The following is a 22,955-nucleotide window of genomic DNA, read 5'->3' on the forward strand; positions in this document are numbered from 1 at the left end:
ATTATCCACACTATGGAGCTCACGTCCTAACAGAACAACACAAACAAAGCTCTGAGTGATAGTGGTTGTTCTGTATAGAAACTAACAGATGACATCCAGAGAATACTGGGTCGGAGGGAAGTATAGTGCTGAAATCAAAGATGAAAATCCTAACAATTCAAAGTTAAAATTCAAGTTTGTAATGTTTTAATGCAGTAAACTAAAAGTAATTACTAGTATTCCGGTGAATATTATTTATTCTGAAAAAACAGTCAACTAACCTCAAGTTGGCATAAGGTTATTCTCTGCTCTACTATCCCTAAACACAAGACATTTATTCTAAAGTGGGAAGAGCACTGCTGAAGAGCACTGGCTGGAGGACAGCATCTACAGACAAGTACCTCCAATAGGTAAAAACACAACTCTCATTGTGTTATACTTCTGATTCTTAGTATACTAGGAAAAAAGTACCCAGTAGATGTAATTTAAATCTTACTTTAAAATAAACATGAAGTGACATTTCATTAAGTTTCAAAGACAATTTTTAAAAATTTTCCACTAATTTTTCAGAAAAATATGTTGCTATATGACTCATTCTTAATATCAAAACCTTGGTTCTTCTCTCAGAGCCAGGAGCTTATTCTTTGCTCCCCACTGTTTTGATTCGTTGAAGTGGTGCTCCTCAGCTGTTCAGATGCTCCAAGAGAATGAGATGAGGAGTCTAACTGCTAGGACTCACTTCAGAGATGATCAGATGAGCAGCTGCTGGAGGATAGCATCTTGAGAAATGCTGCTTTCATTAATTAAGAGTCCCCGTTGTGCTATAGAAGTAGCACATGGCAGTTATCCAAAGCATGACTACTGAATTTGAACACTCTAACAGAAGTTAACATATCTGCACCTAAGATGCAGAAATCTAAATCCAAATTAAAGAACATTTGTAGTAAACAGCATTAAAGAAAATATAGTTTCCTTTCATTCTTACTGGGATTTAGATTGTCTTCTGTTTCTTCATCATCTGAATCTAATTCTTCACCATCATCATCATCGCTTTCTGTATCATCATCCTCTTCTGCTTGTATCCACTGACCAGGCAGCAAGCCAGCAGCATCATAGGAGTTGCACAGGGGGCCCACAATGTGAGTGATAAAAGATTCTTGGAGTTTTGCTAGTTGAGGAGAAGAACGATCCATAAAGGGACTAATAGGTAGACCAAGGGTTGCTTCTTCATCTCCCTAAGCATTTCAAAAAGAAAATTACATTTAACCAAAATACAACAATTAAAGTTTACTGTTAAAATTATCTTGGGTTTTTCTTTTCTTTCTTTTTGATGCTTTGAGACAGGGTCTCTCTACATATCTCTGGCTGTCTGGGACCTCACTCTGTAGATCAGGCTGGCCTTGAACTCACAGAGATCTGCCTGCCTCTACCTCCCAAATGCTGGGATTAAAGGTGTGCACTACCACACCCAGAATCTTGAGGTTTTAAAAACACAGTCTACATCAAAATAATCTTTACACAAAACACTAATGACTGTGATTATTGTTAGGATGGAGTATGGCTTGATGGGCAAATGTTTAACAGGGGTTCCTGAGACCTGCAACAACTACCAGCACAGGAAATAAACGTTATTTTGTCTTTTCTCCATTTGAGAAATTTTAAACAAAACTGTATTCTGATATTCTGTTTATAGAAACTAGAATAACTGATATTCAGTTAACATGGAAGATATATATATATATTTAAAATAAATACTAACAATTTTACTATCAACCTGCAACATTCTATATCAACAATTAATAGTTTATAGCTAATATATTAAGGCTAAATTATTTGACTTGGAGTGACTATATTTACTTAATTTACGATTATATTTACTTATATTACTATATGTAATATACATGCAATATATCATATTACATGATATATAATATGTAACACATTACATATTAACTTATGACTATATAATCATATTATATAATATTAAGTACTATATGTAATATAATATATTCTATATAACATATTAATATGACTGTATTTACTTACATTACTATATTTATGACTATATTTACTTAATTTAAGATTATAATGTAATTTGCATATTTCTATTCCCAGTCTCAATAACAGGTTACACAGTATGGTATTATATAACTCTAAGTGTAGGTAAAAGACATTGTACCTTTTATAATACAGCATGGGGTCAGTATGCATGATCAGACAGACTCAGTTTAATTACTCCTACTTTCTTACACACAGAAGCTCTAACTGTATAAATATCTTCAATATTCATGGCTATCAGGGTCGAGGACTCCAGAGAAATAGAGGTATAAGTGGATGGTATTTGATATTTTCAAGATAATGAAACATGAAGCTTTCACCTACATTATGGGGAACAACCCTCCCGCAAACAGCACAGATTCTGCAAATGGGTAAAAATCTTTTAAAGTCAAGATTTTAAAAGATATAAAAAAAATAGCACGTTTATAATTCAAATCTTTGAAAACAACTCAGTATCTACTTTGAACTCACTTCTATCCTTTATTTTCTGTCAGGTTTTGTCCCATGGATGCTTCCAATGCAAAGACAGTCTTTCTATAACAGACTTGAAAGTGTCTTTAGATAGTTAAATATGTTCTGAAAAGACTATAAAATAACTTTAAAAACTACTTCATTTAGTCCTTCCCCAATCCCCGCCAGAAGCCATCAACTGTGAAGAGTTAAGCTATTATGCAGCATCTTTATCAGTGTTTAAGAACTCTCTTCAATAGAGTCCTGTCTGGACTGTTTCTTTGGGGCAGGGTTGTTACAGAAGCCCTCAGTGCCTTTCATTCTCAGTTTCCTGGACACTGGGAGTTTGACCATGCTCCTATGAGCAGACAGGCAACACAAATTGGACTTGGTGGGGTTTTTTGTTTGTTTTGTTTGCGGAGTGGCATAAGGTGGGAGGGTAACTTGGGAGGAATGAGAAGTGAGTGTAATCAGAATGTATTGTACAAAATTCCCAAATAATTAATAAAAATATTATTTTGAGGGGGAAAACTACTTCATTTGGAAATCAACTGTTTTAAGTTATAGATTCTCAGTTCAAAAATGACCTTGGAAACTGTAGTCTATCCTTATCTATTCGGCCAAGAGTACAATCATCTTGTTCCAGGCAAGTAATAAGCTATATATTTTTGTTTGCTACTATGTTAGCAGTAAAGGATAGAGAAATGGCTCAGTTGTTAAAAGCACCAGCTGCTCTTTCAGAGGACCTGAGTTCAAGTGTCAGCATCCACATGGCAGCTCACAACTATCTGTAACTCCAATTCCACTGGATCTGAAGCCCTTTTCTGGCCTCTACAGGCACCAGGCACACACATGATACACAGACATACATGCAGGCAAAATATCCATACACATAAAATAAAATAAAATAAATGTTATCAGCAAAGGTAGAGTTGAGAAACCACAAAGAGCCAGGGTACACTCAACGTTTAATTCTTTCCAGACAAGTCATACACTTCCTGTATCAACTGAAGCCCCCAAAGGTGCTTTCTTCATAAGGCAGATCTTCAAAATTCCAACAATCTCATGTTTCATCTTACCTGTTCATAAAATTCATTCACGATGCCTTCTGTCCATCTCAAATGTAGATCCCGATCTTTTGCTGGGCCATTTATATCTGCGAGTTTGATGCACACCTGGCAGACTAAGAGGCGATCGTTTTCACTGGTCCATTCTATACCATTACTATTTACATCATTGGCCTATTTTGGACAAAAGAGAATTTTTTCAGGTTCTGAGTCACAAGGAGTTTCCAATGTTTGTTTGTTCTTACCAATTACCATAAAATTGTTTCCTGGCCAAAGAACAGGAAGAAATTTCAGGAAATGCTTCCTTAAAATCAGAATCTGCTGTAACGTGGGCCTACTTGGTAAAATGTCCCACTGAAATAGTATTAAGATTTGGTTTCAAAGACAGTATAACTTTTTATTAAAAGATCAGCTTTGGTTTCATTATTTGTAATTAGCACAGAGAATAATGTATGTATGTGTATTAAATATATGTACACATGAATCTATAAATCGTAAGAATTGTAACTATTTCTACCTTAAAGAAAGGCCACTTAAAAGAGCTAAGGAAAAATCAGTTCTAGCTTTGCCACACAGATACAGCTCAAAAACACGAGTCTTAGAAACTTAACTCTAGCTGGTCAGCAGTGGCACACGCCTTTAATCTCAGCACTTGGGAGACAGAGGCAGGCGGATCTCAGTGAGTTTGAGGCCAACCTGGACTACAGAGTGAGTTCCAGGACAGCCAGGAATGTTACATAGAGTAACCCTGTCTCAAAAATCAAAAGAAATAAAACAAAAGAAAAAAAATAATCCATGGTCTAAAGCTTAACTCACAAGGATATTAATTCAGCATTTTTACCTATTCAAATCCATTTCTTCCTCTATAAAGAAGTGATGGAGATGGTAATCTTGTCAAATACTGCCACAAGGATGAATAAACAGAGAGCCTGGCTGATAATAAAGGCTAAGTAAATATTAATTAACATTGTTTAGGCAGCTGAAATTATCCTTATTAGATAGGCAAATTTAGTATGCTTTTTATTTCCTCTTGGAAATAAAAATTGAGGAATCAGCAGTTTCCTGCTAGAGAACAATAGAGGGGCAGGGTATAATTCTTTCAAGAAAGTAAAGCAATGGTCCTCAACTTTTTCTGTTTCATGGGACTCACTGCCACTATCACTGTTGTCAGAGCAGTTTAGTGATCCCAGTTGGCACAGGGAGTACGAATTCTCTGAGGGGTGCTGTGAGCTGATCTTCCTCAATCCACAGCACAGTGACTACACACACATGGCAGTTTGGGAATGAGGAAATCCTTGTCAAACAGAAGAAAAAAGAAACTGCCCTTCAGCCAGGTCAGCAGTAGAAAATTCCTAATACAAAGGAGGCTTCTTAGAAATATAACTTTAATTTCATAAAATGTCTCACTTGGCACTGAGTAAACTCAACTTCTGTTATAAAAACTTTGGATATAATTAATTGGTTTGTTAATTTTTTAAAAAAACTACAATAAAATTCATCTATTTGTCAAAAGAAAGCATAGCAAACACAGTATTTTAAGACAGTGCTATAATAATAAAAACTCTTTATATCTGTTATTTATTCTTCATGTGTAATGTAATTCCAACTTAATATCAAAAACCACCTTTCATCTATAACACTAACAACAACAATTTCCCTTTTCAAAATCAGGCACTACTTTACATAACAAACCTTGGCATTGAATTCAGCAAGGAAATCAAAATGTTTCTTGAGATCTGTGGCAAGGATTGCTTCGATGACTAAAAAACGAAAACGTTTGAATTCCACATGATCAAGGTTAAGCAAAAAATTGTATTCTGGGCGAGAAAGATACAGATTCCAAGCTGATGCAGCATGATGATTTTCTAGAACAGATCTGTCATTGTATAAAACTGCCTAAAAAGAATAAAAATAAAAATGAGACAAGCACCTTACACATAGGAACTTTAATAACTCAATGTCAAAAACAGGTCAGAAGAGTGAGTACCTACCACAAACGAAGTGTGTTACCAGGATGTTAATATCTACGATGAAAGGTTGTAATGGTTTTACAAATAAGTTGAATGAAGTGCAATGAGGCTAGGGACACCTTTCCTTCTGATGTCAGATCTAAACTAAAAGACTGTTCTCAAATACTCTGCAATATCATGCTTCCTCCTAAGTGATGGAAAGGTGCTTTTGAAGTAAACATTCAATTTGTAAAGCTTTTGATAATAAATCCATTGGGATATAAAACAGGGTTAGGGTACAACTCTATTCTGTAGCCAACACAGAGTTAACTAAAGGGGAAGAAGTGGTCCAGGATAAGCCAGCGACCCCTGTATCTGAGGGTGTAATCTGCATTCCCTTCTTTTTTTTTTTTTTTTTGGTTTTTTTTTTTCGAGACAGGGTTTCTCTGTAGCTTTGGAGCCTGTCCTGGAACTAGCTCTTGTAGACCAGGCTGGTCTCGAACTCACAGAGATCCGCCTGCCTCTGCCTCCCGAGTGCTGGGATTAAAGGCGTGCGCCACCACCGCCCGGCTCTGCATTCCCTTCTTGACACAGTTTATAAGTAGTGAGAAATAAGCATAAAACAGGTAAGACTACAAATATCCTGGTTTCAACAGTATGAGCTTGCTTTCCCCTACCCTCACACAAGTGGAAAAAATACTAAGGGACATTCATAACCTGTAGAATATCGAATTTGTAAAGGTTCTACCATCTCTAAAAACTAAAACATTTTTAAAACTACTAAAGCAGTAATTATTATTATTATTTTTTTAAAAGCCCATGTCAAGTTATGTTAAAGGTCAGGCATTAAGAAACAGAACCCCCAAGGTCCCAATGAGGAGCAGAAGGAGGGAGAACATGAGCAAAGAAGTCGGGACCACGAGGGGTGCACCCACCCACTGAGACAGTGGAGCTGATCTATTGGGAGCTCACCAAGGCCAGCTGGACTGAGACTGAAAAAGCATGGAATAAAACCGGACTCTCTGAACATGGTGAACAATGAGGGCTGATGAGAAGCCAAGGACAATGGCACGGGGTTTTGATCCTACTTAATGTGCTGGCTTTGTGGGAGCCTAGCCAGTTTGGATGTTCACCTTCCTAGATATGGACGTAGGTGGGAGGACCTAGGACTTACCACAGGGCAGGGAACCTGACTGCTCTTTGGACTGGAGAGGGAGGAGGAGAGGAGTGGGGGGAGGGGGAGAAGGGTGGGAGGAGGGGGAGGGAAATGGGAGGCTGGGAGGAGGCGGAAACTTGTTTTTTTTTTCCTTTTCTCAATTGAAAAAAAATTTAGAAAAAAAAAGTAATAAAGATTTATCTTATTTAAAAAAAAAAAGAAACAGAAACAAAACTCTGTTTGTGTTTTTCTGGTCCTTGCTGCCTAGTCGGAAAGGAAGACACAAAAACAGAGGGAACAGTACCATGTGAGACATACGTGAGCATGATTCCTATACCTGATATCTAAACATCAATGCCTAGATGTAAGCATACCTGCATGCTCATGTGATCATGTTACACAATGGAATGATCTAAGCTGTTATGACCCACATAAAAGCCTCCCATCAATCTTCAGAGACTTCTAAGCATCATAAATCCCCCTAAAAAGATTTTACTCCAAAGACTCCATAAGGGGACAACTTAACAGTGTTGAAAAATTCATGCTTAATTTAATGAAAATTGATAAGCTATCAAAATAGTTCCATCATATCAGAAAGAAGTAATGAAAGTCCCAGGTAATTAAAACACACACTATTCATGGATCAGTAAGATGGCTCAGCAGATACAGTGTTAATTACACAAGCCTCATGATCTAATTCAATCCCTGGAGCACACAGTTGGAAATCCCCTGAAATTTGTCCTCTATCCCCCACATGCACACCCCTCCCCGCCACACATACACACAGTAACATTTTAACACACTGTTCAAGTATTTTCTGAAGCTAGTTAGCTGGCTTTAAAATCTCTCAGAGTCAGGGCAGTAAAATAAAAGTAAGTTTCCAGTTCCTTTACTATGCAAACTGTTCTTGGAAATTACTAAAGAGAAATAAAATGGAAGCAAAAACCAGAATCAGGAACAGAATCTATATATAATCTCCATACTAGAAACTTCAAATACATGGGGACACTAAGAACAGGCTGAGGAAAGACCACGTCACCTGTTGCTATGAGGATGAATTGTGTTGTAAAGAGCCAAGTCTCTGTCTGAGGAGAAACTCTGGGGATGTGACTGGGGTCTGTTTCCTAGCTAAGTGCCACCTACTATACTTCTGTATTGAGAACTGTTTAGTCTGAGTACTGAGACCTATATTAATAACTCAATCTATCCAGGCAGCTTCCTCCTACCTGGAGGTAAATTCAAGACTTAGGTCACTGAGCATGCCCTTGGAAAGGACTGCTGTACGCCAGTCTCCTGTCTTTTCACATGCTGTTTGCACTGACACAAGAGTTTTGCTTCACTACAGATTCCTCACCACAGGTCCAAAAGCAGTGTGACCACTAACCTTGTAAACTGCAAATATGTATCCCTGGGTAGGTAATTTCTCCCAAATAACATTTAAAAAGCAAACAAATATCAATAATCACATTTAAAGTTATCCGAATCTGACTATAGAAAACATGAGCCATGAATTAAGTCTCAATAGAGAAATAAGTTATATGCTCCTCCTAACCCATCTCTCTATATCTATCTGTCTGTCTATCTATATGTGTGTGTTACACACACACATCTATACCACTCAACTTTATATTAAAATAATTTATCCCCTACATTTAAAACCATTGGCCTGCTTGCTTGAAGAAGATAGGTAAAAAGATAAACAGAAAATGGCTACAAATGATGAAAGGCAAGAACTAAAGTTAAAACAGAATGCTAACATGAAGACAGAAAATTCATCAGAAACAGTAACAAGTTCCTATGTAAGGCATATGGTTAGAAACACACATACAACATTGCAGCAATCTCCTACACCAACATCTCAAATCACATTAAATTCTTCGAAAGGCCATATGTTTAGTTCCAAGACCTCATGTTTAAAGTTATTGCAGTACATTGTTCATGTTAGGAGTTTATACTACTTGATTTAAACTGTGACATGATCCAAACAGAATTTGATACTTTATCAGCTATATTTCTTCCATACAAAATATTACACCAAAATAAATTAGTATAGATCTTTTTTTTATCACATTTGTATGTGCATATCTGTGTATGTGGGTTTGGGGACACATGTGCGTGCCATGGCACATGTGTGTAGGTCTGAGGCCAGGTTGTGGCACTTGTTTCTCTTTTTCTATCAGATGGGTAGGCACCTCAGAGATCAAACTCAGGTTGTCACGGTTGGTGGGAGGTGCGTTTATCTGGTAAGGCATCTCGCCAGCCCAAGGAAAAATTCTCAGTACACTAATAAATTTATAGATAAAAGACTGAAGGTCACAGTCTTAGGAGAAAGATGGGAAGAAGATAACCCTGAATGATATCCTTGGCCATTTTAACTTTAGCTATACCATGGACCAAGTGAGAAGGAAAAAGAGCCAGCCAGAGTGATTTGATAAAAGACAAAAATATTTCTATTAAGATTTTGAATTAATGAAACTTGGAGTTATTTTATAAACTATTTTTTATAGCTGAAAAAACTGATTTTTCCAAATTCCTTTAGCATTCATCATCATGTGTTTTCATGAATTAATTACAATGAAGAGTCTAATGGTAACATGACTCACAGGAAGGACTGACTACAGAGAGATCTGCAATGGGAAAAACAAATTCTCAGAATTATTCTTTTTATTTATTTATTTACTATGTATACAATATTCTGTCTGCATGTATGTCTCCAGGCCAGAAGAGGGCACCAGACCTCATTACAGATGGTTGTGAGCCACCATGTGGTTGCTGGGAATTGAACTCAGGACCTTTGGAAGAGCAGGCAATGCTTTTAACTGCTGAGCCATCTCTCCAGCCCCCCAGAATTATTCTTAAGCTTCTAAAACTTTCTTTCCCACCTGAGGTGCATTTGTCGCCACTAGAAACGCATTTGTTCTTCCTGGGTGATCATAATCGTGCATGGCAGCTGCCACATACAGAGCCATCAGTTCTAAAGCAGGAATGTTTGAAGACAAGCAGCCATAACTCTCATCTGGAATAGAGCAACTCTTCGAAGAAATGTAAGCAATCTGTCTTGAACCAAGTCTACCATCGGAATCTGTATGACAAGAAGCAACAAACCAGCATTAGGGTGTAACTTCCTGACAATTATGCTAAGGATGGAATTCCCCAAATCAGTACTAATTTGTTGAACTTAAATAGACGCGGATGACTTAAAGAACCTACTTTTCCCATTGTTTATCTTGCAGGCCATTAGAGAACTCTGGTGCCAGGATGATGCTTTCTTGCTCAGGCTAATTAATTTGTAGAAACTCTAAATTTTCTAAACATTTATTTTTAAGGGCTAAATATAGTAGTCATACAGAATCCTAGCACCAAGAAGGGGAAGTAGACACAAGGTCCCACCCCAAACCAAGAAGACGAAGCAACTGATACCTTCTGGAAAAAGGAAAATCATTTTCCTCAGTGGTGTGTCAATGGCTGTATATCAATCACACTTGAGGGCAGGCCCCATGCCCAAAGGTAGCTAACTAACACAAAACAGATTCTACATTTTGTTTTGTGTGTGTTGTTTTGCATTTTTTGTTTAATTTTCTTTTTTTAAGTTCTTTATTTTGTTTTTTGTTGATGTTTTCCCAATTTTTTTTGAGAGGAGGTGAGGAGGCCGTAGGAGGAATTAGAGGAGGGGAAAGAATATGATCAAAATATACTGAATGAAAAAATTAACAAAAATTTTAAATATAAATAATAGATATAGAAAAGATCTAACAGGACAAAGCCTGAAAATAAAATTTGATTATAAAAACAATATAACATGTAGAAATTTAATATATCACTACACTAAGCTCCTCAACACAGACACTGCTTTTCATCTCTCATCCTCAAAAATTATTCCATTATGCTGCCTTAATTACAATTTCTTTCCCTTCGTTTCCCTCCCACGGAGTTCTTCACAATGGACCAGAACAAAATGCCTGAACATGAAATGGCCTGAGACACTGAGAGCTGCTCAGGGAGCAGAAACAGCACATTCTCCCTCAGAGTGCTTCCAGTTCAGCACCTCACCTGCTGCTCCTTTTGTTTATTAGCCAAGCCTACATGTTCAGGCTATCATTTCTGCAAAAGCATTTGAATAATTACAAAATATAAAAGACACAGTAGAGAGCACATAAAACAAAAGATAAAAGTTATGAGACATCCTTGGTTGTCTTCGTCAAAAATAATGCCTTGTCAAAGTCTAAATGACTTCTTAATCATAATTTGAGTCAATTATCACAATATTTTTAACATGACTTTAATACATTAATGATAATTTTAAAGTATTTATTATTTTCATACTGTTTATGTTTTAACTATATACTGAGTTTTTAAAAACTGTATTCTAACACTTCTAAAAACAATTGTAAAAACAAAATGAAAATATGGACATGATTTATGTAGTAAGCAAACTGCTACTAAAAAGACTCTAATTATTAATATCAAGTCAATATCTTGAACATTTTCTCATATTATATCCATTATAGGTTCCCTCTTAAGTTTTAAAAATCAAATGGCAAAATATATCCCTATTAAACTAAAAAATTAGTTAAGAATTCTAATGCCTTTACATGTCAGCACTTGGGCGTTCAGGGACCATCTTTGGTATATAGATACTGTGTTAATATGAAAAATAAACAACAATGAATCCCTTGTTAAACATCTTTGATTACTCATAGTGGCTCCAATGTTGTTGTTTCAACACTCTTAAAAGAATACTACATTCAGAAGGAAACAGTGCAGTCAACCAAATGAAGAACTATAGACTTGGTAACTGTGGATCACCAGATAATTCCTAGTGAATCATGATGTTTTTGGTTTGTTTGTTTTTTTCCTAGATAGCCATAACAAATGTCTGTACTTAGAAAAAACTACCACTGTCACCAAAAGCTAAAAAGTAAAATAGATCTCCTTTTTGAGGGATAAGCCCTATTTTCAATGTATTTCATTAAGTAAATGATAACTATAATATGTAAATGTTTAATACTTGCTTCAAGGCTTAGAAATGGGATCCCAGTATCAAGTTTACTGGCTTTTCATTGTTTTTTTGACCTCTTTAAATAAAAACTCTCTGGGAAGTTAAAAAAAATGTAAAAAGCAAAATGAAATAAAAATTCAGTAATTGCCTAGAGCCCATACATATACCTTACTCCTACTATTTTTGTTGTTGTATTCCTAAGCCTACTGAATGATAACTGGGATAGGTGGGGGGCAGGCAGGACAGACGACACACATGACTGATAATGATCACAGGAAGACAGCACTTCATCCAGTTAATTACTGAAAACCGCCTCAGTAAATACCGTTAGGTAATTGTCTTTGTCAAGTTTCTCCAAAAATTAGGTTGTGTGAGTGTGTGTGTGTGTTATGCACGTGCATGTGTGCATGCATGCGTGTCTAGGTGTATGTGTGTAAATAGAGAAGTGGTGGTTTGAAAGAAAATGGCCGCCAAAAGGGGGGGTGGTATTATTAGGAGGTATGGCCTTGTTGAAGGAAGTGTGTCACAATGGGGGCGGGTTTTGAGGTCTCTTTTTCTCCAGCTTCCCTCAGTGTGACAAGTCAGTTGATTTTCTGTTGCCTGCAAGATGTAGCACTCTCAGCTCCAGCACAATATCTCCCTGCACACAACCATGTTCCCCATTATGATGATAATGGACTGAACCTCTGAAACTATAAGCAAGCCACCCCAATTAAATGTTTTCTTCACAACAGTTGCAGTGGTCATGGTGTCTCTTCACAGTAATAGTAAACTCTAACTAAGACACCACAAAGCTAATATCCATAATTCAGTGCCCACTGAGTTCTATACACAAACCCCTAGAACTCCTTCTGGACAAATTTCTAATCTTTTTCTTTCTAAATCTGTTAGCCACTGACTAAAAATGAGTACAGATCCTTTCCTTTAAACGTCTCTTTTTCTAGACCAAGTGTACAAGACTTCTTGCTTAACACACTTCTCATTGGTAAATTTTAACTTTTCCCATTATCCAGTCAACAGACTCCCTTGTCTGAGCCTATAAACCTCTACTCATCTACTTTCAGAAGGCACAGACTAAGATCCACCAGTAAGCCTGGTCTTTTGGTCCTCCTTCAGTTAGCTGGTACCAGAAACTTTCCCAGGAAGTCATAAGTATGAATAAAGGAAGCCGATCATCAGTGGGCACTAAGTACAATATGTTGTAACTTAGTTCCCATGATCAGTTTTCAAAATGCACCAAAATACAATAATAATCTAGGAACTATTACCAAAAGGAGAACAGCTATCTGAGGAAGATAGCTTGATTTTCAGTGGTCTACAGAGGCTCCAGAAAGGACAGCTATTTGTAAAAAATACCATAAGCATTGATGGATTGGTCTGAAATGCAACTTATACAAGTGGAAAACTTTTCATATGGTTTTCATACTCTGGGTAGCACATAAAATCCACAGCTTTAAAGTATTGTGTCGTGTGTGTGTGTGTAAATACTTAGTATTCAGATGTACCTAAATTTGCCATCAGAACTCAAAAGATCCCTATAGGTAAGATTTTCAAATTCATCAGCTATCCATCATTTTGCTGCAAAAATCTCAACAGGCGCTTAGAGCCCCTAACTCCCTAGAACCCTTGAAGCTGGACTATGAGCCATCCAACAGGAGTGTTGCAAATAAACCTGGGTTCGCTGGAAGAACTGCAAGTGCTCTTAACTTCTGAGCTATCGCTCCAGCACCCACTCATTACTTATTATTAGTCAATAGGAGCTACTCAGCATTATCTCACCATTGTAACAGATAGGAATAAAATAGACTACAGAATGTGCAAATTTTGTATCCATACAAACTCTACTCTGGTACATGTAGCTTACTAGAGTATTTCACTCTTTTATAAGTTCAAATAAGAGATGAAGGCACTTTTTAATACATGGAGCTTATTTAAAGAATGATATTTATGATGAAAGACGGTATTAAGTTTTTGGGACTTAAATTGCAATGTTTGTGAATATATTTAAGTATCACTTAAATGCTTCCTTTGGTTTGGTATTACTGTGTATTTTAAGCATATATAGTAGACCTGAAACAAAAATTATCAAAATATCCAATGGTTATTATTAATAATAACATTAAAATAATAATGATTATATTGGTAGAATGGGAAAAAAGAACATGTTGCATATAGTAGTTCTGGACCATAATCTAGTTCTTAAGATGGTAACAGGTTAAAATTTTTGTCATGTAAAACACTGTAACTTATACAAACTTTAGAGATTAAAGACTACTACATAAGACAGCTTGATTTATTTTTTCTAATTAAGTAATTAAAGATTTGTAGGAATAAGTACCTGCTTCGGTTTCTGCTTCATGATTATCATTGCTCTGTTGTAAGCCAGGAATTGGTCGTGTTGTCAGATACCAAACAGCATGTAAGACATCTGTGGCATGTATACGATTATGATCTGAAATTACCAAAATACTTTATTATAGAATCATACTGATTAGGTTTGGCATAAGATGTTTGAAAAGTGAGAAAAATTCTAGTTATACTATATTCCAATGAGTAAGACATATTAAAGGAATTTCCCATAGTTATATTTTGCTTTATTTTTAAGATATCTCAGTATATTAAAAACTTTTTTTTTAAAAAAATGGGTGTTTTCAGATAAAATACAAAGACCCATTAAAAGTCCAAAGAACAGAAAGGGAAGGCAAAAATTATTGAGATTTCTATTTCGTGGCTTTTATAACATATGGTATCTGGATTATGGAGACACGATATAGAAAAGTTTTAGGAACAGGGAAGATGGCCCAGTGGGTAAGAGCACTTAATGTAATCATGAAGATCTGAGTTCAGATCCCAGGCCCCAAGTGACAAGGTGGGCGTAACTGTATGTGAACTATAATCCCAGTACTTTGGTGAGGGTGGGGCGGCTAAGAAGAGAGGATTGTGAGAGTTTGCCTGGTCTCCAGTAAGAGACCCTGTCTGAAAGACAGTGACACAGAGGATACCCAAAGTCATCCTCTAGTCTCTTTGTGTGCACACAGACATGTTCACACACACAGAGAAAAATAGTTTTGCTCACTGAACAGTTATATAGTCTGCATACCTATTTGTTTTGCCAAAAACTGAGAAATAATCATCTCTTAGGTTTCCTATAAAGATTAAATGAAAATTAAAGATTGAGTACCTCACTTTAAACTATTAAGCAGTATTATTAGTTATGCTAATTTAGGAAAAATTTACTAATCTGTTCATATGAAGAGAACTATAAAAAGGTCTAATACCTAAAGATATACACATTTCCTAACATGTAATTCCAATCATATTCAGTATAAAATTAAGTCATTCCATAAGTCAGAACACAGTTTAAAATAAAAAATTATGGGTAATATTTTTAAATGAACAATTTTCTGAAATTGTTGTTTTAACGTTCCTTAATACTTAAAAATATAAGACTCAAAAAACTGATATACATGATTGGGCTAAAGAAATGGTTCCATTCGTAAAATATTTCCTTTGCAACCACAAAGACCTGAGTTTGATCCCAAGAACTCAGATTTAAAAAAAAAAAAAAGCCAAGCTCTGTGGTACATACTTGCTAACCCGGTGCTGGAGTAGGCAGAGACAGAAAGATCCTTGGGACTCACTGGCCAGTGAGCATGGGCTACTTGATGAGCTCCAGAGAAAAGTAGACCTCAGTTAGTCTGTCCTACACATGCATGTGCACACCCACAACACAAGTGCACATCCACACAAAATGATATGATACATACTATACAATATTTAAGTGAAGAAAACTGGATATAAATGAGTATCAATATTATAATCCACTTTATGTATAATAAATTTATATGAAGGAAGGTTTAGAGTACATATATTACAATCAACAAGTCAGTTAACACCAGGTAATAAGACATAATATTCTTTTAAAATATCTATTTAAAAATTTCTCAAATGTGTATTTCAAAAATTATTTACAGGCTTATCTGAAGAGAAAGACAAGAAGTTATGAACTCAACCAGGTAATCGCCAATACTCACAGGGAATGTCTCGGTAGCCATTTTCTAATGCACGAAAATAGTTCATAAATTCTTGAGTGGGAATTTTAAAGGTTTCCAATAAACCAGTGTCTTGAAATAAAGTATACATAACCTAAATGTAAAATAAAATGAAACTCACTTTAAAAATCTGAATGTCTCTCTGTAGTTTGGTTTGTGATATAGTTAGGAATATAACCATGCATACATTTTATTTTTCTTGTGGTATTGGGATTGAACCCTGAGGCTTCCACATTCTAGGCAAGAACTCTATTCACTGAGTGATGAACATAGTCCATATTGGTTTTCAGAGTAGAGTCTCACTAAGTTGTCTAGGCTGGCCTTGAACTTGAGATTTTCCTGATTCTGCCTCTCAAGTAACTGCAATTACATACTGTGGCACCAGGTCCACCATATTTTTTTTATTTATACTTGTTTGGGCAGGAGGGTGTCAAATATGTGATGTAAAGGTTCCTGTGGAGGACAGAAGAGGTTGTGGGATCCCCTGGAGCTAACTTTACAGGTAGTTATGAGCCATTTGACAAGGGAACTGGGATCCAAACTCAGGTCCTCTGGAAGAGCAAAAAGCATTCTTAATCACAAGCCATCTCTCCAAATCTCTCAGTGCATATTTCTAAGTTAGTTCATTGTGAACTTCTCAAAAATTATTTTTACCAAACAATAAAAAGGAAGAAAAAGCAAAGAAATTTTATCGCATGCATCATGTTCCAACTAAAAATATTTTGCTGACTTCTCTTTAGTTTTTTATTCCAAATTTACTAAAAGACATTGTAAATTCTACTTATTTCTCAAGTGTTAAAAAAGGCAAAAAATATATTTATCAAAATTTTGGCCCTAAAAAATTCAATGGAAAGATCTCATATTTGTCACATGGTATCCTTTTAAGTTTTGAATTTCACAGATAGGATATTAAAGGAATTACATTGGGAAGGCCAAGCGATACACAGACTGATTAGGTGAACTCTGACTCTTCTTTCTTTTATGAGATGAACTATTTATTCAGCCAAGGTCTGAAGATGAAGGGCAGATAAAAAATGAAGTTTGCATTTCAGTAGTTAGTTAGAACTAAATCATCTTTCAGGTCCTTTCAAACCTCAAGAGTAAGAAAAAGTAAATCTTTATTACTATGCTAGCCTAAATTAAATCTATTAGTATAGTCAAATCAATGATTTTCATACATGAATTTTTATATACTTATAATAATATATAATACATATATATATATATATATATATATATGTGTGTGTGTGTATACTTAGCTGCATGTTTTGAGGACTACCTGAAAGATAAATTTAATGACCTTTAAATTTCATTTAAATTTCTGAATCTGTACTTAAACTAGTATCAAGGTTTAGATTTTGCTCTTATAAACATATGAAAAAAATTACAATAATAGAGATATGAAAACAAACCTGACTGAGAATCCTTCCTGATTTTTCTCCCATCTTTTCTACAAGCTCAAAAATCTGAAAATTCCAGCTGCTCATCTTCTCTATTAACAAGTCATAATCTTCTACTAACATCGGGTCCAGTAATACTTCCTGGTCAATCTAAACACAGGAGAAAAAAACAACTTTATCTTTTACAGATATTTGGTTTTTAGTGAACGTAAGTCATCTATTTTATTCAAACCAATATATCTAAAATATTATCATTTCAATATATCAGTCAATATAAAAGCTTTTTTTTTTCTTTTCGAGACAGGGTTCTCTGTAGCTTTGGAGCCTGTCCTGGAACTAGCTCTTGTAGACCAGGCTGGCCTCGCACTTTTTAAAGGACTATTATTGTATGTTATGTATGTGAGCACACATATTTCTAACATCTAAGAGAGAATGCTTAGAACTGAATATTAACAGTTAGCCCTCTTTTCTGTAGTGTTTTTTTCAAATATTCTTTTATCTTGCCTTCTATTTTGTCTATTTGTTAAAAGCGATCTTGAGAAAACTTTAAGCACGTCTTCTTAGCAACAGAAGGCTGATGATACTTTAGTTAGATAAGTAAGCATTTTATTTCCAAATGACTATGGAAATCTAAAATCCATTATTTTCATTTTAGAAATTATATGTAGCAAAGTATAATGGAAAAAACTTTGTCTCACTACAGTACTTCTTACTAGGATAGTATCCCAAGTACATGAACAGGATTTTGTCCCACAAATTTACACACTGAACTTAGGAAAATGGTACCACTAGACGTAACTGTTCTATTTTGTGTATTTTGTGTGTGTGCATTCACATGTGTAGCACGCTGTGTGTCTGTAGAAGTCAGGGGATAATTTTTCAGAGTCAGAGTTCTCTCCTTCCATCATGTGGATCCAGGGATCAAACTCAGATCATCAGGCTTGTCAGCAAGTACCTTTGCCAACTGAGCCACAAGCCCATGAAAATAATTATTCTTTGTTTTTTAATGACTACACATATGGTCTCTGTATTTAAACACAATTAAGCAATAACCGAATGAAATATATCTACTAAATATTCACACAAAAGTGAATCTTTGTTGTTCCTAGATGATAGACTTAGAACTATGTTTTATGACCCAGGCATTATTTCAGTAATTGTGACTTCTCAGTGAAAAAAATTAAAATGCCATTACATTGATAATTAAGTTCTGTGTAAAAATAATGAAGCCAGTACTAACTCATATCATATTTCACCTTAACATAATGATATTGAAAGCTTATCCTTTACATTTGGTTGCTGTGCCTCTTCCATTAGGTGACTATCACCTTCCAACGATGATTCCCTGCAGGCTGTCTTCGCTGTTTCTTCTTTAGTTTCCACAATGTTGAATGGTTCTTTTGTGAAAACAGGGTTATCTTCTTCACCTTTCAAAAAGCATACATAGCAATAAATAGAAACAAAATGTGTCTTAAATATGCAGCTTTATTACAAAAACTGGTCACTGATTTAAAACTATTCTGACAGAGTGAAGCACAATGCCACTCAGTTTAAAACATTTATTCATATCATCAAGCTCTAGATTGCTGACTCTGTGTAGGGTCTTGTGCTTAGAGAGCACAAGCACTGCACATCTGGGACTCAGTTCACATATCTATTCATGGGTGACAGAAAGGGCCAGATAGCTTTATAAAAGTGAGAAACAGAAAAGGCCAGTCCCTATCAACAGATACCTCTTGCCAATTTGGTATAAACAATCCTCATATGAGATTCAGATACAAAAATTCAAAAATCTTAACTATATGTCAATGCAATTAAGCAACATGTAAAACTTCTAGTTATTTCTCTTCTTTTTTGATTAATAATATTATTTTTCTCAAGTTCCGTGGAAAAGCAGAGTAACTCCAGTAGATAACTAGTATTTATAATACTGTTAATGGGTAATTTTCCTGTGGTAAACTCACATACTAGTAAGTAACAAGAATAAATGCAATTATATACAATGCGAGTGAATTCTTAAACATAAAATGATCAATGAAGAAAGGCAGGGGGAAAGTCCATACCCTGTTATTCTCCTTATGAGATGCTCTTTTTAAAAGTCTCAAAACTGGTATTTGGGCCAGAGAGATGGCAATGCCAGTCAAGGTGACTGTGACACAGCCTGGCAACCTGAGTTCAATCCTGGAACCCAGATGAAGGTGGAAAGAGAGAACTGACTCCACAAAGCAGTCTGATCCCCACATGCACACCATGATATGAAGGTCTCCCTACCCCCAACCTGTCATTATTCACAAACACACAATAAATTCTTTAAAAAAATTAATGATATGCATGAGTGGTACACATGAGCACTGAAAGACAGGGAAATCGTTACCTTAGGGGGTACAGCTTCAAGGGTGCATAAAGGGAAATTTTAAGATAACATTTAGTTTCTAAATCTGGGTACACATTACACAATGTATAAAAATTCATTGAGCTTTAAACTCCCGATGTGTGTTCTTCAATACACAGGACTGTAAATCTTTTGTTCTGTTTATTTACTAAGATGGCATCTCACTAAACTACCCAGTCTCACCTCAGTTAGCAATTCCTCACCTCATCCACACTATAGGCCTGGTTGTTTTAAAAGTGAAACTAGATTTTCTGTTTGTTTGTGTGTTGGGTGTGTATGTCTCACGTTGTAGCACCAGCTGGCCTAAAATTGTTAATATGTAGCTCTAGCTGGGCCTTGAACTCACAGCAAGCCTCATGTTTCACTCTTCCAAGTGCTAGAGTTATAGGCATAAGCCAGGATGCTGGATTTTCAGAGTTCTGAAGTACCCTCATTGAGCCCGGCTAACAGAAAGGCTGGTCACTAAGCTGAGGCCAAGATGGGCAATTTAGAGAGATACTATATCTCATAGAGGGGGGGGAAAGTTTAAAAAATACTCATGAAGTTAAACTTTAGAAGGAGTTTTAAAGCCTGATGTTTAAACTTAAACTTAATGTCAAGTTCCCTATAAATGTTGATAGTAACTAACCCGATGTCAGATGTTAAACATAGTAAGCGATTTAAAAACTAGTGAATTCTGTGCCTAACTTACTGAATAACAAACTCATTAATTTAGGATCAGAAAATACTATTGTTTATAAAATACTACTTTTCCAAATAAAACACATTTATTTTAAAAGTAAAATTTAGAATTCATTAGTGTCTCTTTATCTGAAGCCTCATTTTCCAACTTCAGTCACTCATGGTCAATCATGGCTCAAAATGCTACATGGAAAAGTCTATACAAGTCATGCAACTTAAACTGTGTACATGTCTGAAGAAGGTGCTGATACCTTATTGTCCTCTTCCAGCCTGCCTAGGACCAGAACCACTTCTTCATCCAGTGTATCCAGGCTATATGGCTCCCACTGTTTGACACCTAGTACCCACCTCAGTTATCAAGTCAACTACAGAATACCTGCAGTGCTGGCAAGAGTATAGTAAACGGGTCTATAATATTCACATATTCTTGGTAAATGAGGGCAGTAGCTACAATGATACTCTACAAGTTGGATTCAAACTGTTGCTTTTTAAATGTAAAACCCTACTGCTGAAATACTCATCTTGGAACTGAGCTGGAAACTTCTTCCCTGCTGGACAGAAAGTGTGATGTAGGCTGCTGGAGGAGAAAAGTTATCAGGGGGTCTAACCCAGCTGTGAACTCCATAAACTACAATAACAACCCACCAGGCAAGATGCACTGCTGGAATAGTGTTATGACTTATGGTGGACAAGTAATCATTTCTGATCGCATTTAAAACCCCCTCCATGAGAGGGCTGTCTAGTACTGTAAATCTGATCAATATTCCATGAAATCATGATTTTTTTCATGTAAATGTATGGAAGTAGGAAAAAAATCATACTGAGTGAGGTACCCTAGACCTAGAAAGACAAAAATAGAATATATTCGCTTCTATGTTGATATTAGTTGTATGTCAGTGATAACCAAGCTATAATCTACAGATCCATAGAGGTTAGGTATAGAGTAAGGGTCTAAGGGATGCAGATAGATCTCACTAGGAAAGGGACATAGTTATAGATGGATACGGGGAGAAACAGGAGAAGCACATTGGGAACAGGAAGAGAGAAGTGGGTGGAAGATGTAGATGAGGGAGGGAGGAAGAAAACACCTAAAATTAAGGGCCATTTGAGGGGTAGTATGGAAACCAAATACAGTAGAAGCTTCCTAAAATATATACATATTTGAAGGTGATCTAAATAAAATTGCCAAATAATGGGGGAAACAAAAAGTCCTAACTGGTCATCTCCTGATATCAAATGAAGCTTCCAGTACCAGGATTAGGTTACATCTCATTGAGTGGTTGGCCAAAGGAGTCTCAGGGGAACCTCCAAACAACCCAGGCCAAGACCATAGGTTTGCTCTCCATAAATGTAAAGCAAGGCCTTGGTGCTGATGACAACACCTATACAACTCATTGTCATTGAACATGTATTGAATGCCATTGCATTCATAGGCCCTTTACCCCTATGCCTACAATTTCTGGTACAGGAAGGTACTCTGCATGCTACCAGAAGAGAAATGTAAACACAACCCAGCCACAAACTATTGGATGGACAATAGTGTCCTCCTGCAAGATATTCTATGGCAATGGGTCACAAGGCTTGTGGAAATAACCAACCAATATCTAATTTGACTTAAGGCTCACTCCATCAGATGGAACCCATACCCAATGTGCTTGGGTAACCAAGAACCAGAAACTAGATAGCCTAAGAACTTAGGATAAAACCAACTAGTACTGGTTCTATTTTTTTTAATGTAGCAATAAAATGACTCCTAATGACATTCTGATATATACAAAGACAAGTGCCTTGCTCAACCATCACCATAGAAGCTTCCCCTGCAACAGACTGGAATAAATACAAAGACCTACAGTCAGACATTATTCAGAAAGGAAGAGACCTTGGAAAGCTCATCCCAAAATGGACACCTCCATCTAATCACTCCCCTCAGGCCTTGGGGAATCCCATGGAAAAGAAAGCAGAAAGAGGGGAAGGACTACACTAAGAAAACAAAGCCCTCTAAAATCAACATGATCAAAGTTCATATGAACTCACAGACTAAGGCATCATGGATAGGATGTGCATGTGTCTGCACTGGCCTTCTGGGGCCTCTGCATATATATTATGACTTCCAGTTTAGAATTGTTATAGAATTCTTAAGTGTGCTAAGGAATGGGTCTCTGATTCTTATATCTTATCTTGGGCTCTTTTTCTATTTGTTTGTCTTGTCCAAATCCAAATGTTAGTTTTTGTCTTATCATATATTATGTTACATTTGTTACTTTATTATCTCTTATCATATATTATGTTTCATTTGTTATGTTATTATCTCTTAGAAGCCTATTCGTTCTCTAATAAGAGACAGAAAAGGAGTGGATCTGGACGGGAAGGGAGGGGAGGGAAGGAGGAACAGGAAAGAGTAGAGGAAGGGAAAACTGTAATCAGAGTACATTATTTGATATTTAGAAAGTATATTTTTAATAAATGAAAAAAATAATTTTTAAAAATTCCAAAGTACTTGGATAGAAAATTAAAGTCCTCTAATCTCAGAGAACATTTATAATTAGAATTTATACCATGAAATATTTAGTCATTGGAAGTTCAAGTTAGAAGAAATGTTTTCAGTTGAGTTTCTAGAGCATAAACCACCCTGTGCTCTGGTAGGAAACAGAAATGACTATATAGGTGGAATGTGAAATTCATGAACATCTGGAAGCCTGATTATCATCTTAAACAAGAAATAAAAAATATTCAGCACAGTAATACTTCATATGACTGCTATCCTGGCCAACT

At 36.0% G+C, this 22,955-nt stretch overlaps 1 protein-coding gene across 1 annotated transcript in view; it reads right to left on the reverse strand.

Annotated features, from left to right (window-relative positions):
• Positions 1-22,955, reverse strand: part of Pde3b (phosphodiesterase 3B) — a 137,013-nt gene that overhangs the window by 1,965 nt on the left and 112,093 nt on the right. Inside the window, exons 8-15 of the mRNA XM_041666891.1 lie at positions 18,401-18,537; positions 17,123-17,260; positions 15,693-15,804; positions 13,997-14,110; positions 9,542-9,741; positions 5,247-5,450; positions 3,567-3,728; positions 965-1,214 (exon numbers count right to left, since the gene is read on the reverse strand). Of these exons, the coding sequence (XP_041522825.1) occupies positions 965-1,214; positions 3,567-3,728; positions 5,247-5,450; positions 9,542-9,741; positions 13,997-14,110; positions 15,693-15,804; positions 17,123-17,260; positions 18,401-18,537 (1,317 nt within the window). The remainder of the gene's footprint in view (positions 1-964; positions 1,215-3,566; positions 3,729-5,246; positions 5,451-9,541; positions 9,742-13,996; positions 14,111-15,692; positions 15,805-17,122; positions 17,261-18,400; positions 18,538-22,955) is intronic.

Source organism: Microtus oregoni, unplaced genomic scaffold, assembly GCF_018167655.1.
Source record: "Microtus oregoni isolate MIOR12 unplaced genomic scaffold, Mior012 000016F_ref0000370, whole genome shotgun sequence".
Classification (NCBI taxonomy): domain Eukaryota; kingdom Metazoa; phylum Chordata; class Mammalia; order Rodentia; family Cricetidae; genus Microtus; species Microtus oregoni.